Raw genomic sequence first — 16,277 nt, 5'->3', positions numbered from 1 at the left:
AGAAGCCAAAATACCAATCAAGGTTCAGATCTCATTTTGTGCATTAGTTATTAAGCAAGAACTACAGGCAATATTGACAGCTTATGCCCCTCCTTATTAAATTATAAAGTCTATATTGAGAAGAAAGCAGTGTATTGAGAAACACACACCATAATTAAAAAATGTATAGCATAATAGGCTTGTATGTCCAACTGAAAGTTTGATATACAATTGTGAATGTACTACTCCTACAGAGATCTAATTTTCATAATGTGCGCTTTTCTCTTTTAGTACATATATAATATGAATCTGTAATGCGCAGAAACAAGAGCACACAATAGGTTTGTTACATTTTTACATCAACATATTTTACACAAATTTGAAAATCTATTTTATTGCTTCTGAAACATGGTGCATTTGCTCCAATGCATAAAAAGTAAAACAAAGCAAAATATGTTTATGTAATGTAAGCTATAAAACAGTATACAAAGGTCTGTGATATATATGCAAAACTGCCCAATACTGTCATCAAGGGGAATCTGGTAACATCGCAATGCACAAGGCTGAGTGATTTGTAAATGCCACCAGAACTAGAGATGGCAATGCTGGACCATGTTACACAGGGTCCTATTATGTATGTCTTATACTACATGTTTAATTTGTATATATAAGTTGTATTTCAGAAATATCACCAGAACCACTCAATGGCAATATTGGACCATGTTACACAATTTCCTCTATTGTATTTTTCATAATACCTGTTTATTCGGAGGAAGTTAGCTTGAAAAAAGCTGTTTTCTTCAGAGTATAGCTAATAAAGGACACCAATTGGAACTAGAACATTTGGGCTATGTTTACTTTTTAAATAAATTGGTGATAAAACAAAGGGCAGTTGATAGGCCCCTTGAATTTATGTGATCAGTGGCTGCAACATTACCACATAATAATATATTTACTTCATTTGCCACATAATTTGTATATTTCGCAGAATATTGTTTCTAGTTCAAATGTAGGAAAAAATTAACAGCCAGAGAAAGTGCTGAATAATTTGCATTGTTTGCAGCATTATATATGTGGATGTGCCTGTGTGTGTTTGAGTGCTTTGCTGTACAAAAGCAGAGGTATTAAAACCCACATTTCAGTGGTTTCAGTGAAACATGGAAATATTTCATGGTTCTCTATAGGATACTGGTCACCACAGTAATGACAGACCATAACCACTTTTTGTGGCTTTAGTGAGCTTCAATATATGACTGACATTTTAGTCATGAGACGTAAACAAAACCTGAACATTTGGTTTTAGTTCAAAATATCAACAACAAAAACATTGTGCTACTAAAACGCCACAGCAAAAATAACGAGGACTAAAACAGTGAGAAGTTTATCTCATATAGGTAAGTATAGATTTTCCATTCTTAACCCCACAGCCATGTACCTTGACAATATTTGCATTGTCATGGTACATATATGCAGAGTTGAGTAAAATAAACCTATATTGTTCCATATGTCACAATATTTTGTCCCTCAGTATTTGTGCAACAATATTCTGGTAGCACGATGCTGTACTTGATATTGAAGTGAAATACAGAACACTAATTCCAGTCAGTGCCCACTGTTAGTTGCAGGTTGGGGTGAACCTCTTCAACAAACTCTCCAGTCACACAAAGAATGTGTTTTTATTTTAGCAAAGCAAAGGTCAATATTTCTAAAACAAACTCTACATGCATATCTATATATTTATTTTTCTTGCCTTTTTTTTAAATAGGGAACCAAATAGTTATTTCTTTGCGCCATTTTTTTGGTAAGTTTAACACCTGCTCAGAGCAGGCGTTAAAAGGTGGCTTAATTTGCTTACAATGGGCCTCTGGGTGCTTTGCAGGATTAGCGTCAGAATTTTTTAAGCTAATCCTGCAAAGCGCCAGACTAGAAAAAATTCAGACGCTAGTCCCCTAACTACCGCCATAGTGCACCGTATTTTAAATACGGCGCACACATGGTGGCGTTAAGGGGGCGCTAAGGGGTGCAAAAAAAGTGGTGCTGCACTGTGCGCAGCGCCACGTTTCTTAAAAATGCCCCTTGGTGGCTTTGGTCCCTTAGTTTACATCCTTGGTAGCAGTATATAAGACTTCGGTCTCACTCCTATAAAGATAGCATACATAGCAGGATTGCTCTATCAATCTATCTATCTATCTATCTATCTATCTATCTATCTATCTATCTATCTATCTATCTATCTATCAATCAATAGTTCTATATAGATATAGGCTCATATTACACAAGTTACATTTTACATATAGTTTATATATTCCTTGTTTATTTTAGTACAAGTAGGAAGAAAATAGTTTTTCAAACAAGAAAACATTTATTAAAAATGCATATGAAAATACTGTTTTTCTTTAGAAAAAAAGAAGAGAACAGTATTTAGTTATGTAGTTAAGAGTACAGGTTTTCAGATACAACACATTTTGCTTTCCATAAGTCACATCCTGGCTTTAGACCTAAGACACAGTGGAAGCAGCTGCCAATAAGGCAGAGCTAACAACAAGCCCTAAATGGAATTACAGTTTTCAGCTTCCATGAATATACTATTGATTAAACAGTACACAGTGGTTATGCAATATTTGAAACCTTACCAGCAATATTCAGCCATCAACAAACCCTGATTGCAACGTGGATGTTCTGGTTTACTGTAGCTTTCAGTAAGAGATTAATACAAGACAATGAATAGTCCTTAGTACCTTGATACTGTGCAGCACTGGAAGCACACATTTAATTCACTTTTCATTCATGTTCCTTGTTTCACAACACTTCTTTGTTGACACATTCCATTAAGTAATCCCGAGATTTAAAATATAACCTTATTGGGTGTTTTAATGTTGCTGCAAATTAAAAGAAAATACTAAAGCATAGTAAAAGTGATAGATGGAAAGCCTAAATTAATCTTAGTCACTGGTAATTACTCAGGGCTGCATCCCAATCCGCTGTTATTGAGCACACCACTCTACCTCCGTTTGGACCTAGCCATATGGAAATCAGTCTTCACCCTGCTCAAATGGGAACAGTCTAGCTCCACCTGCCAGGCCAGGTCCTCTCTGAACCAGAATATAAGAAACCCAAGACTGGTTTTGCCTTAGTAAGGGCTCATCAGCTAGGTATAGCTTGGTTCCAGTGACGCAGTGTGCAAGGGTTCAATGTCTCAGCATACCCATCTCACCTTAAGTAATAGACAAAATCATGCAAAAAAGGGATGGCTGGAATGCTTGAATTAATCTTAGCCACTTGTAATTACTCGGGCAGCATCCCAATCCATTGTTATTTTGCACACTGTGGCACTTCAATTTGGACACAGCCATATGCAAATTAGTCTTGACCCTTTCCAAAAACACTATAGACTGAACTGCCAGGCCAGATCCTCCCTGAACCAGAACACAAGCAACCCAGGATGGGTTTCACCCTAGTTAGGGCCATCAGCCAGGTATAACTTGGTTCCCGTGCTACAGTGTGTATCGATCCACATCTGGGCATACCTGTCCCACTAGGGTAATATGCTAAATCATACAAAAAACGGTCTAAGCATACGAGAATCGGTCCAAAAACTCACTGTTGGGAGCTACAAAATTCATAATCCTCCTTGCGGGTTTTACAGATCTCCTCACACACAGGATCTTAACATTTTAAGTGTTAACCTTGTGTCGGGTGAGGACACTATTAAATACCTAAACTGACAATATAGTTTGCCCGCATCACCATATTTGGATTTCCTTGAAGAACAACAGTGACCATCAACCATTAATTTGGTGCAGTTTCAATATGCTGCATATGTGTGAACTCGAGACTATATTTTCATTGTTTGCCAAAGATTCTTGGTGTTTTATTTTCTAATCTTTTGTTAACTTTTTTTTCTCAGTCTTGCATGCAGTTTTGTGGCTTAGGTCTTTTTGTTTCTTGGCAAGTAATTTGTGTTTCAATACATTTTCTTTTTCATTGTCTAACTTCATGGCTTGAGTTAAGTTCTGTGCTAACGTATGGACCCCAATTCAAATTTGTACATGACTGACTCAGCCTAACACACATCTAAAGTTAATGTGTTCACTATTCTAGGTTAATGGTTTTGTGGGGAGACACATTGTAGTACTCAAAACAAGTAATTATTATTGTATGCCTTAATTTTTGTCTGCCACAATATTCTCTAATAAGGCACAAATGTTTGCATTCTATAGTTAAAGCCCTGTGACAATAGGATTCAGACTCTTAGATTCATTTGTAACTGTAACAATGTTGTTTATGTTGTAGATTTGTTAGTCTCTGTCTTTCACACAAAGCCTTGGGTGTTCCCATTTACCTGGGGTAGCTCTTCCTCAGGTGTTTATCTTTGCATGGTCATATTTTAGGTCCACCCACCTGAGCCCTTTGAAAGAGCTAAACACCAGTTTAATTTGATTGCATGACACTGGAAAAAGATCTTGCTAGTGGAGAATGAGGAACTGCAGAAAGAAATATTGAAAGACCTAACCTCTGGAGATGGCACCTCAAAGTTCCAAGACCTCATAAAGGAACTCAGCCTTTGACCTCTATATGGTAATGCAACTATTCTGTCGCTAGCAATATGTCTATAATGAACATCAGGAAGTTGTCTATACCATATAGTACTAGGTTACATTATTAATTAGTAATCTGCCTATTTTTAAACAGAAACATCCTCATATTTGCATTTCATCAATCAGAAGGAATTGTACAAGACTGAACCTTTTCACTTATAGCTGGTCATCTTTTAAGTTGATTATCCATACAGTTACATGGCACATCAAACAAAGGATATGCCAAATTGTGGATGGGTTTTGCATTTCTAGTAACATTATCACTGTAATAACATACACATGAAATAATGATTGAATATTTCAGAATTGTAGGAGGGAATATTGAATCTCGAATATTGGCAGGACAGAATATTGTTTCAACAATATCGAGGTACAAAATATCAATGTGTGTGTGCATATATATGTGTATATATATATATATGTATATATATATACATATATATATATATATATACATATATATCAGTAGGTATGTTTATGTGGAGTTAGGTGTAGAAAATGTTTAGAATCTTACCTTTTGATATTTTATCCTTTGACATTTTTGCAATGATATTCTATCCCATTGAAATTCCAGATACAATATTCCCAGCCTACACATTAGTGAGAGTATTTGTTACTAATAGTTATCATAGAATTCTGAAATGGTGTGATTTCAAGAACAGGAATGGACACAACCTAATAATAAGAGAACCATGCCATAGCAGGCAAAAGAAATGTACGATATATGTATAATATGTGCCCAAATGTTCTTGTGGCTAGCCATCTTAATTACTCTCCAAGAAGATTAAAAATTCCATGTGAATTTCATTTAAAACCAGAGACAGCCACAAAACTAAAGTCTTTGATTTTAGCCAATGTTCGCCACCAGTTGTGGACAACATATTTCATGTCAAACAACTGTAATGTTTCCTCTGTTCCCAGAAGCCTAAACACACTCGTTCTTTAATGTTTTTCTCACCTGGCTTCTCCTATTTTCTTAGCCATCCTACTATTGAATGGTCCTGACCTTTTTCCTGCACGAATGTTAGTGATTATCTGCTACTGAAATAAATGAATAGCAAATGCTTTATTACTGTGACATGCTGGATCATTTAGCTCCTATAATATGCTTTTTAAAGCCAGATTTAAAAGTATGTATTTAAAAAAATCGAACATAACATTATAGATCGCTGCAGTTGGTTCATGTCATTATATGTCCTTCCATGAGATATTAGCCCTATTTTCAGGTGAGGATGAAAACTGAGGACAAGACCATTTAGCAGCTTGCATAGCGCTGATGATAGGGACTAATATGCTATTTAGAAATTGTTTTCATTTAGAGCAGAATATCTAAATTAACACCACCTCTATTATGGGTTATGTTTTAGGGACACCTTTTATCTTGCCCTTTTGTCAGCATTTTTGACCAATGAACATTGAATGACATGTATGACTGTACAACCGTACCATAACAAAGGTGGGTATTTAGATTTTGGCTGATGCAGAATATCAGGTACAATTTTTAGGTTATCTCATCTGTCCCATTTAGTGTGTATCCCTCAGAGAATATCATGTCTACCTTTTTCATAACTTCCACTCCAGTATAATTCTAAATAAATAGGGTAAATTGAATATTCACCATTTATTGGTGGAACTCGATATGCACTAAACTCTAAATAACTCCCAAAGTCGTGAGAGGGCTGCAACACAAATTCTAATTAAGTATATTACATGTGTTCGGCCATAGCATTATGGGAGTAGCTGATCTTTTGGAAATAAAATCTAAACAAACACATGGACTTCTTACACTACTGATATGGTGGTCTTCTTTTTAGCCTGTGCCATTTTGACTGTTCACTGCATTGTTTTCAAAGCCACTTGCCCCACCTTGTCTATACTCTGAACTTATTCAACAGTATCTGGCTTTTCAGGTGTTATCATCCCCCTCATTTAGAAGTTGTGAACTCATCGGATTGGAAGCCACACACAGGATTGGTTGTCTCCATTATCAATGAGGAGTGGACTAAGATATTAATTAACAGCCTGGCACACAGGACCCAAATATATTGAAATATATTTTTATTTTAAAAAATAGGTTTTCATACATGCACCCATGCACATGTTCAATCAAAGAGTTTAGCTAAATATTTGACTTTCCCTTTTCTGTGATTATCTCTACACAGCACCCTTAGGTGTTTAAAGTCTTGGTGGGAAACTGCCTTCTTTTTCCTACAAGAGGGTGCGTTAATAGAAACACATGAATACCTGAATTAGTTGCATTCCCTCTATTAATGATTCGTTACATAATGCTGTTAACAATTTGTTACATATATTTAAATGAAAATGTACACGTTGATTTTTAGTTTATGTGACAGAAAGGTAAATATATTATAAATCTCATACCTGTTTTACAGGTTTTAATGTTGCATTGAAGCATACATTTTATTCAAAATTAATTTATCTATTAACATTGGTTCTACACAGTGTGAAGGGCTACTGAATATAGACTTTGTCCCTAGCTACCTTTATTGCAGTGGGGTGTAACTGCCAAGCCAGTAATCCATGCCATTTGCGGTCACCCAAAGCAAATTCAGTCAACCATTTTCTTAAATCACAGAACAATAATGCCTGCCTGGCAGGTCATAATCAGTTGCTACCTACACAGTTCAAAGGGTTTTATAGTTTCCATGCACATTTTCATACTTTTACAGATTTCCACATCTGCACCAAGTTATTGCATTTCAAACACTGGCAGACATTAAATAACATCAAAAATATGGTCAAAAGGTAAATATATTGTACAGTACATTAAAAGGTATTCTGAAACCATCTCCAGAAACAATAAAACTTCACAGTAGAAAAGTCGTGTCTTCCCATGGATGAGAAATAGTCTCATTCTTCAAGTAAAAAAGTTCACATTTTTGCTAGTGTGTAAACATTGCCCTTAAAAATCCATAATCGGTTTTATCAATTTGCAATTTCGAGTTTGCCTCATTTTGCAAATTAGTAAAACAAATACGAACAAAGCATATCATAGTAGAGTAAAATTTTCACACAAAACACATAGGTCATAAACAACTGCTATAAATATTGGTTTAATCTTTTACCTATAATTTCATAAATTATTATATGTGCTGAATATGATAGGCTAATCAGCCACGTTGGTGTAAACAGTATACTGTTGTCCACTTTTCAGAAATGTTTTTGTTTCTGATATCAGTGCATCAAATGGGCAAGTGTTATAAACCTCAAAGAACTGGTAGTCTTTTTTACAGGGGAAAAAAACAGCACATCCCTGCACAATGTCACTGTTTTTCTTGTGACAAGCACATGCCACCCACTGATGGTGACACATATTCAAAATATTGATTTTTCAGACTACTCTTGCTCCATTTCAAGCACTGTATGTAATCGTGTCCTCTCAAATGCCCACAACAGTGTATATATTTGCATAGGGGACATAGAATAGCCCTTTATATTCATTTCTCCTGAATCTAAAATTGATTACAAAATCCAATGAGCATTCATAAAAAAATCACTTTTAATGTTTTAGTACATGCAAAAAAAGTAATTAACATTCTCCAGCTGAAAAGAGGTTAAAAAGGGGACTTAATGGCATTCAATAAATAACAAAAATAAGAGGCAGTAAAAAAAAAAAAGATGCGAGAGGTCTGTATAAGCCTTCAAATATATATAAAGCTCATTTCATCAGCACAAATGCAATTGGTTTCCATTTTATTAAACTTAAACCACATTACGCCGTGACTGTTTAAATGTAAGTGGAAATGTATGATTGTGCTGGGAGTACAGTATTATTTTAATTAAAAAAAGTAAATTAACATTCTCCAGCTGAAAATACGTTAAAAAGGGGACTTAATAGCATTCAATAAATAACAAAAATAAGAGGTAGTAAAACATAAAGAAAGGACGTCACATCTCTGTATAAGCCTTCACATATATAAGGCTTATTTCATCAACATCAATGTAATTGATTCCCATTGTACTCAAACTCAATCCACACTATGCCATGACCGGTTAAATGTAAGTGGAAATGTATGATTGTGCTAGGAGTTCAGTAATATTTTCATAAGAAATGGAAACGGTGATTCATTTAAAAATGAAAGCAATCTCATTCTCAGGCATAGGTCAAAAATGGCAACCAGTGTAAAGGATTTTCTTTTAGAAATATCTTGAACAAATTATAAAATAAAGAAATAGGTCAGCAAAAAATAAGGGTGCTACTTCACATTTTTATTCTTATGGAAATGTAAATGTATTCATGTAAACTGCCTAATTGTCTGCTCAATCATTAGTTTTGAAGTGGTACAGAGTTACTTAGGTCTGAAGCTGAAATGTGTCCTTCCTTTTTGAATGGACTCTAAAAGTCAATGTTGTAGCTTAAAATAGCAAAAAACTAAGACAGATGCTAGTCTTTCAAATCTTTTAAAATGCTACATGTAGGTAACCTACCATTTTATTAAAAAATAATATATAGAAAAACAAAGTTTCAAGCTGTCTCATTCTGAAGTACACAACATTACACAACAGTATTACACCTGGAGACCAGTGTCTAATAAATATGTGACAGTATATGACATCTGAAATGTACACAGAGAATCTTCGATCTGAAAATGATTTAAAACAATGTCAGCGCATCGACTGTGCCATTCAGATATGGATCCCGTAAAATGGGTTGTGCTTCTTTGACATTGCAAACTCTGTAACAAGAACAGCTACAACAACAATAAAATACCACCGTTTTGGTAGTTACCAATCAGAGGAAACACCAACTCCGAAAATCCATATCCATTAAATGTTGGCAGGAATGTTTCCCCCCGATAAAAAAGTAGTGACGTCAATGCATCAAATGCAACACAATAAAGAGTGTTATACACTATTAGCACTTCTAAAATTGGCCATTAAAACCTTATTTAAGTTCAAAAGTATGATAAACCCCATACAGGTCAGATGAAATAATTTCAAAGTAAGTTTGTATTGCACAAAAATGTCTTCATTGGAGTATATATTGCAACAATTAAGTGGTAAAATGAAGCCATTTTACCTCATGCATGCACTGTGAGGGAACACCAGGGGAATCCCAGAAATCATCAAATATTACACAAAGGAATTGTCCTCTGCAAGTGATCAGTGTGCAAATCAATTGTAAATTGAGAAATGCAGTATTTATCCATTAGTGTTTTGTAGTTAAACTGAAGCATGAATGACCTGGGAAAAATGGAGACAAAGATCATTATAGATATAAATATCTTTTTGCTGTCTTCACAGTTGCCTGAGTAGTGCCAAGCTGGTGTTCTCCAGGAACTCAGCTTCAGGTGTTTTGAAACTACTTTTGTTATTTCAAAAAAAGCTAGATGTGTATCTAAAAACAAAGAACTATGTTTCAGAAGTCGAGCTCCCAGTGCTCTCAAGGAGAGATTTATAAATCTGAGAGTTCAAAAACCTTGGAAAAGAGTCTCTGTGCATTAAAGTGTATATCTGAAGTTGGGCGTCTTCGTACATGTGAGGATTAGGATCCAATAGGTTTCTGTTGATTGCTTCTCGCACTCTGGAGTCAAGGCTGACCTGAAGAACATAAAAGACAATAATAAACATTTAAGCTAGAACAATGAGTGTTCAAAATAATTCAGTCTTTATTGGTATTTAGCATTTGTTATCCTAACATAAGTAAAAAAAGATAGCTATGAATTTATAGCATGCCATTGAATTACTGTCAAATATTAACATTCATAAAACGCAATAGTTTGCAACAAATATACAGATTTCGAAACCATATTCATAAACATTTGACTTTAGCACAATATCACGCCATCTTTTCCCTATCTCTGTTAATGTTTACTATCTTATTAAGATCCCTTAAAAATGTAAACTTTACTGCAAGTGTTTAAACCACTCTTACTCCTGTAGTAGAGAATTTCAATAACTCTCCCATCACCTCCAAATGATTCCAATGTTCAGCTCTAGTAGTTTTGGACATAAGGTCTGTCTTTTCCATGTTATATATAAGGGCAGCTTAGTACCATGTGGGTCTGTGAGTAGATAGTACCATTTCTACAAGAGAAAAATTATCTTTACTATGTAAAAACCCATTATGAGCAGCTATCAGATTGTTTTCATTGTGAGAGCAGAAATTCCCCCAAATATGATTCCATACTAAAACTCTCTTGTTTCAGATATAGCAACAGTAAAGCCCTCCTTGAATACATATATTTCTTCTAAATGAAAGAACCACAACAGGCCCTTTTCCTGAAAGTTTTTATTTGTTGCCAAAGACTCTCAATAGGCATTTCAGACTCACTAGTCTTGACAACCATATATACTTACAATGCAGATTAATAATCATTGTTCTGTATCTTACATTCCAAAATGTGGTGTTGCTGGAGTGTAGGCAGTGTGCTCCCTTTCTTTGTAATTTTGTCTTTAAGACGGCACCCTTGAGCCACGGCTGACGAGCCTTGGGAGGCACCTGTGTGCCATGAGTGGTACATAAACCCGAGAAGACATTTGGTGGCATTTCAAGCAAGCCCCTATACCATGCTGCTCCTTGCTGATGACGGGCTAAACCCAGAAACACATGTAACATCGATATACAACACTTGCTGCGCCTACAGAGGTGAAAGACTTTATTACTTTCTGAACGGACTACGAATCCGACTGCTTTTATCATGATGCATCAGGGTTGGGCTTTGTTGCTGGAATCTAGGCAGTGTGCTCCCTTTCTTTGTAATTTCAAAATGTGGGGCTGGCCTTAATTCACTAATTCACTAAAGACGTTTGGCAGTTATTGTTTCATGTTTTAGGTCAGATAAACTTAAAAAAAAGTCAGGATCATGACTTGATTTTAATGACCATAGGTTTGAGTCCTACTTCTAACCACATGGCCTATGTGACTGAGCTTTTCTTGACCACAAGGTCTAATTTCCAGCACTGACCTTATGGAGAGTTGCCATGAAATCTATGATATAAAAAAAAGGGGCAGCCATAAGGAGTTGCTGAGGCCACTGTTTCTAAGTATGCCTACGTTAACGTTTCACAGAGACCTTCCCCATAAATATAAATAATTATATATATATATTTATATATAGGAATCACCCTAATACCCTGATGTAGTTTTAGATCATTTCTTTCCTTTGGCAACATGCAACTTACAATTTCTAGTTCCAAACACATAAGATACCCTGGCACACATAACAACAATGTATGAAAGGCAGCAAATAGGTTGCAACATCGCCTCCCTTGTGTTCTTGTTAGTCTTGGCATCATTGGCATGGTCTCCCCTAACATTTTGCCTCTACTTCCCAGGTTGCTTCTGTGTGCTGGAGTCTTGTTTTTGCTGTTTTGTTTGTTCTGGATACTTTACCACTGCTGAGCAGTGCTAAAGTGTAAGTGTTTCCTGTATGAATTAAATATATGTACATTGGCTTATCCATGATTGGCATATCTGATTTACTAGTAAGTCCTTAGTAAAGTGCACTAGAAGTGCCCAGGGCCTGTAAATCAAATGCTACTAGTGGGCCTGTAGCACTGGTTGTGCCACCCATATTAGTAGCCCTGGAAACATGCCTCAGACCTGCCACTGCAGTGTCTGTGTGTGCAGTTATAAACTGCAAATTCAACTTGGCAAGTGTACCCACTTGCCAGGCCTATGTGTTTTTATATGTCCTGAAAGTGAAACACTGACAAATTCAGTTTCACTGTTGCAAGGCCTATCTCACATAGGTTAACATGGGGCTGCCTTTAAATAATATTAAGGCACAGATTCCCTTTGGAAGCAGATAGAAATATGAAGTTTAGGGTCCCTGAACTCACAATTTAAAAATACTTTTTTCAAAAATATTTTAGTGAAGTTGTTTTTTAGATTGTGTGTTTGAAAATGCCACTATTAGAAAGTTGGCATTTTCTTGCTAAAACCATTCTGTGACTCTGCCTGTTTGTGGATTCCCTGTCTGGGAAAGTTTGACAGTTGAGCTGTTTGCACCTCTCCTCTAGAAAGTGACACAAAGGGAGCTGGGGTGTAGCCTGCATATCCTGATGGGCCATCTGGGCTGAGGGAAGGGGAGGAGTGGTCACTTATACCTGACCTGAAAGGGATGTGCCTGCCCTTACACAATGCAGTCTCCAACCCCCTTGTGTGAGTCTGGGGCCTGGTCTGGGCAAGGCAGGATCTTGAAAACAACAGAGACTTCTCTTTGAAGTAGGCCTACTTCAAAGGCAGAAAGGGGTATAAGAGGAGCACCCAAAACCCCTGAAAATCAGATTACTTCTTGAACCAAGAGGAACCTCTGCCCTGGAGAAGCTGGAGGAGGAGTACTGCCCCTTTGCCTGTGACTGTGCTTTGCTTGGTTGGCCTGCAATAGCTGCTTCTGCCTGAGAGAGGACAAAGACTGACTTTTGTGTAACTTCCCATAGGTGAAGAATCTCCAAGGGTTAGGACTGAGCGTGCCTCCTGTTGTTGAAGTCATACACCATCCATGCACCTCACAGCACACACTCCAACACATCACCCCATACACCATCACACACACCACTCACACTACACCCATGGCACCACAAAGACACCCCAGGTTCTCTGAGGAGGAGCTAAGGGTCATGGTGGAGGAAATCATCCGGGTAGAGCCACAGCTATTTGGATCACAGGTGCAGCAGACATCCATTGCAAGGAAGATGGAGCTATGGCGGAGGATCGTGGACAGGGACAATGCCGTGGGACAGCACCCAAAAACAAGGGATGACATCAGGAAGAGGTGGAACGACCTACGGGGGAAGGTGCGTTCCGTGGTTGCAAGACACCAGATAGCAGTACAGTGGACTGGCGTTGGACCACCACCTCCTCCCCCACAACTAACATGGGAGGAGCAAGTCTTGACAATACTGCATCCTGAGGGCCTGGCAGGAGTAGCTGGAGGACAGGACTCTGGTAAGTCAAATCATTACTATTTTCACCCCCCCTACCTGCATGCCATCACAAGCCCCCACCCTCACTTCCATCACTCCACCACTACCCACACACCCCGCCATCACAACCCACTCATCCCAATGCCAAGCCCTGCATGATATACCAATGCATGGACACCACTCACAAACCTCCATGGACAGACATCACCACTGCGTGCACACTAGAGACAATCACCTGGCCCACCAAATAACAACTCTCACTAAGGCCAATCTGCCATGGCAATATCAACCATAGAGGGCAACATACCCATGCACAAGTTGACACACGCTGAAACTATAATGCAATTTGTGCCCAAAGAACAGGGAAGGCCCCTGGACCAGACGGTATCCCCTCGGACCTGTACAAATCAGATTTATCTACATGGACCCAGTATATCAACAGGATATCGAACACTGCCTTGACAACCCGGTCTTATCCGGACTCCTGGAAGGTGGCAACTATTGTCCCCATACACAAAAAAGGAGAAAAGAGCTTTCCAGGAAATTATAGACCCTTCAGCTTATTAGATAACCTGCAAAAAATATTCTGCTCTCAGCTGCTATCCAGACTGAAATATTGGATAGCGAAAAACCAGGTTTTAAGTCATCTTCAGGCAGGATTTAGGGACAAGGTCAGTACTATCGACCAGGTCTTCCGCTTTACTACCATCAAGTGGAAGACCGTAGACACAGACCAAGGCCACTTATTTGTGGCCTTTGTTGATCTGAAATCTGCCTTTGACCTTGTCCCGCGCACCAAGCTGTGGGAGATTTTGAGCAATACTGGAGTCCCGGGCTCCATGATCAATATTATTAAAGATCTTTACTCTGACAATTGTGCCAGAGTTCGCTGGGGCCCTGCAGGTGATCTGACCCCAGCATTTCCAACAGCCCGTGGTGTGAGGCAGGGCTGCGTTCTTGCGCCCACCCTGTTTCTCCTGTTTATCAATGCATGTATCCCATATCTTCTAGATTGTCCTGGCGATGCCCCTAGTATGGGTGGGCAGAAGTTCCCATGTCTTTTGTTTGCTGACGACACCTTGCTACTTTCCAGAACAGCTATGGGTCTTTCTAGTCTGCTTTCTAAGTTTATGGAGTTCTGCAATGATCAGGGTTTGGAAATTAACTCAGCAAAAACAAAATACATGGTCTTTGGGGACAAGAAGCAGAAAATGAAGGGGCCGTATATCTAGAAGGCGTCTCCCTGGAAAGAGTGGGCACTTTTGATTACTTAGGCATAAAATTAGAAGACTCACATCTCTGGCATGCCCACTGCCAGAAAGCACTACTGTGTTTGAAGCAAAGGGCGGGCGGCATCATGAGATTTGCTTCTAGATCACCCAGTTTTGCAATGACTCCTGCTCTCGAAATATACAAATCTCAAGCCGGGGGGGCCCTGTATGGTGCAGAGCTTTGGGGCCACTGCAACTTGGCGAATCTGGCAAGGGTGGAAAACCAGTTCCTGAAGATGCTGCTAAAAGTTCCTTCCAGCACTCCATCCCTGCCCATCCGAATGGACCTAAATCTCTTTTCAATTACACAGATTGCTGCCTTAAGGCCCCTCTTGTTTTGGATTCGGCTATGGTCATCAGATGCCCTCATTCCATTTAGATGTGGGCTCCTCAAACTGGAGGGCCGCAACCCCAACACGAAAACTAATTGGTGTGCTTATGTCGAACGGTCCTTAACCCACCTTCGCTTAGGGTCCTATTGGCAGGATCCTTCTTCCATCCCTAAAAATGCTGTGCAGCTGTTGAAGGACGCTTTCTGGCATAATGTCCAGACTGCTCAATTTGCTAAGGTTGTCCCGTTGTCCATGTCTGATAGTTACTTGTCAGTCAAATGTCACTATGAATTTGAGCCCTTCATGGACCCAGCACTTTCTCCATTCGCACGTGCCCTTTTTATCAGATTCAGAATAGGGTCCCTCCCTTTGTGTTCCCTAACCTACAAATGGCCCAATTCCACTAACAGGTCTAAGCTCTGTCCGATGGGTTGTAAAAACGAAGAGTCTGTTTCACATGTTCTTCTCCACTGTCGTGCATACAATAAACAAAGAGCCCTTTGGATTAGTCCCTTATGTAAACAATTAGGTGTTAGGACCTGTTTACATGCTGAGAGAGTTCTTAAATCTGACCCATCCGTTTACATAGTCTATCCAGTGGCAAAATTATTTGAATCAATCTGGCGTCTCAGATTAGCAATTTTGAAGAACAAGATTGGGTAGCTGATTTTTAGATCTATTTATGCATATTTATTGAACTTTGACGTATGATATTAGTTGACATATTGTGGCATTATAGGTACTGTTTTTCCATATTATTGACTGTTAATGGATTTTAGGAATTGGTTACCTGTTGAGAGGAACTTTTTATTATTGGAGAAAAATATTCTATGTTTATTCTGCCATGATTTTAACTTTTTTCCAATTTTTTATCCATTTTTATTGCGCTTTTATTTCTAGTGTTTTTCCATAATTTGTTGTGTATTGTACTTTTATGGTATGTTTTTACTTACCGAAATAAAGTAAATGAAATGAAATTATAACACTGCATTTACATCCCCACAGGACCCCTACACAAAATCACCGGAGAGGAGGTGCCAGCAACATCCAGTCCCCCCACAGAAGAGGCCCACAGTGATGACAGCACCTCTGCACGCGTGGATCAGGATGACCTACCTGGCCCAGCAGGGACCTCCAGACAGTCGGTCACCCAGCCACAGTCCCATAACACCACAGAGCCTCCCCCCTCAGGAAACACCAGCACA

The 16,277-nt window shown here is 38.3% G+C and overlaps 1 protein-coding gene across 7 annotated transcripts in view; it reads right to left on the bottom strand.

Annotated features, from left to right (window-relative positions):
- Positions 1 to 6,619: 6,619 nt before the first annotated feature.
- RGS17 (regulator of G protein signaling 17) overlaps positions 6,620 to 16,277 on the bottom strand; it is a 525,561-nt gene continuing 515,903 nt past the window's right edge. For 3 of the 7 annotated variants that reach the window (XM_069235064.1, XM_069235062.1, XM_069235063.1), the window contains one exon: positions 6,625 to 10,139. In XM_069235064.1, the coding sequence (XP_069091165.1) occupies positions 9,951 to 10,139 (189 nt within the window). In that variant the 3' untranslated portion in view covers positions 6,625 to 9,950. Of the gene's footprint in view, positions 10,140 to 16,277 lie in introns of all 7 variants that reach the window. The other 4 variants (XM_069235065.1, XM_069235067.1, XM_069235061.1 and 1 more) reach the window with 3 other exon arrangements.

The sequence above is a fragment of the Pleurodeles waltl genome, chromosome 5 (genome assembly GCF_031143425.1).
Source record: "Pleurodeles waltl isolate 20211129_DDA chromosome 5, aPleWal1.hap1.20221129, whole genome shotgun sequence".
NCBI lineage: Eukaryota > Metazoa > Chordata > Amphibia > Caudata > Salamandridae > Pleurodeles > Pleurodeles waltl.
This window is presented reverse-complemented; position numbering and strand designations above follow the sequence as displayed.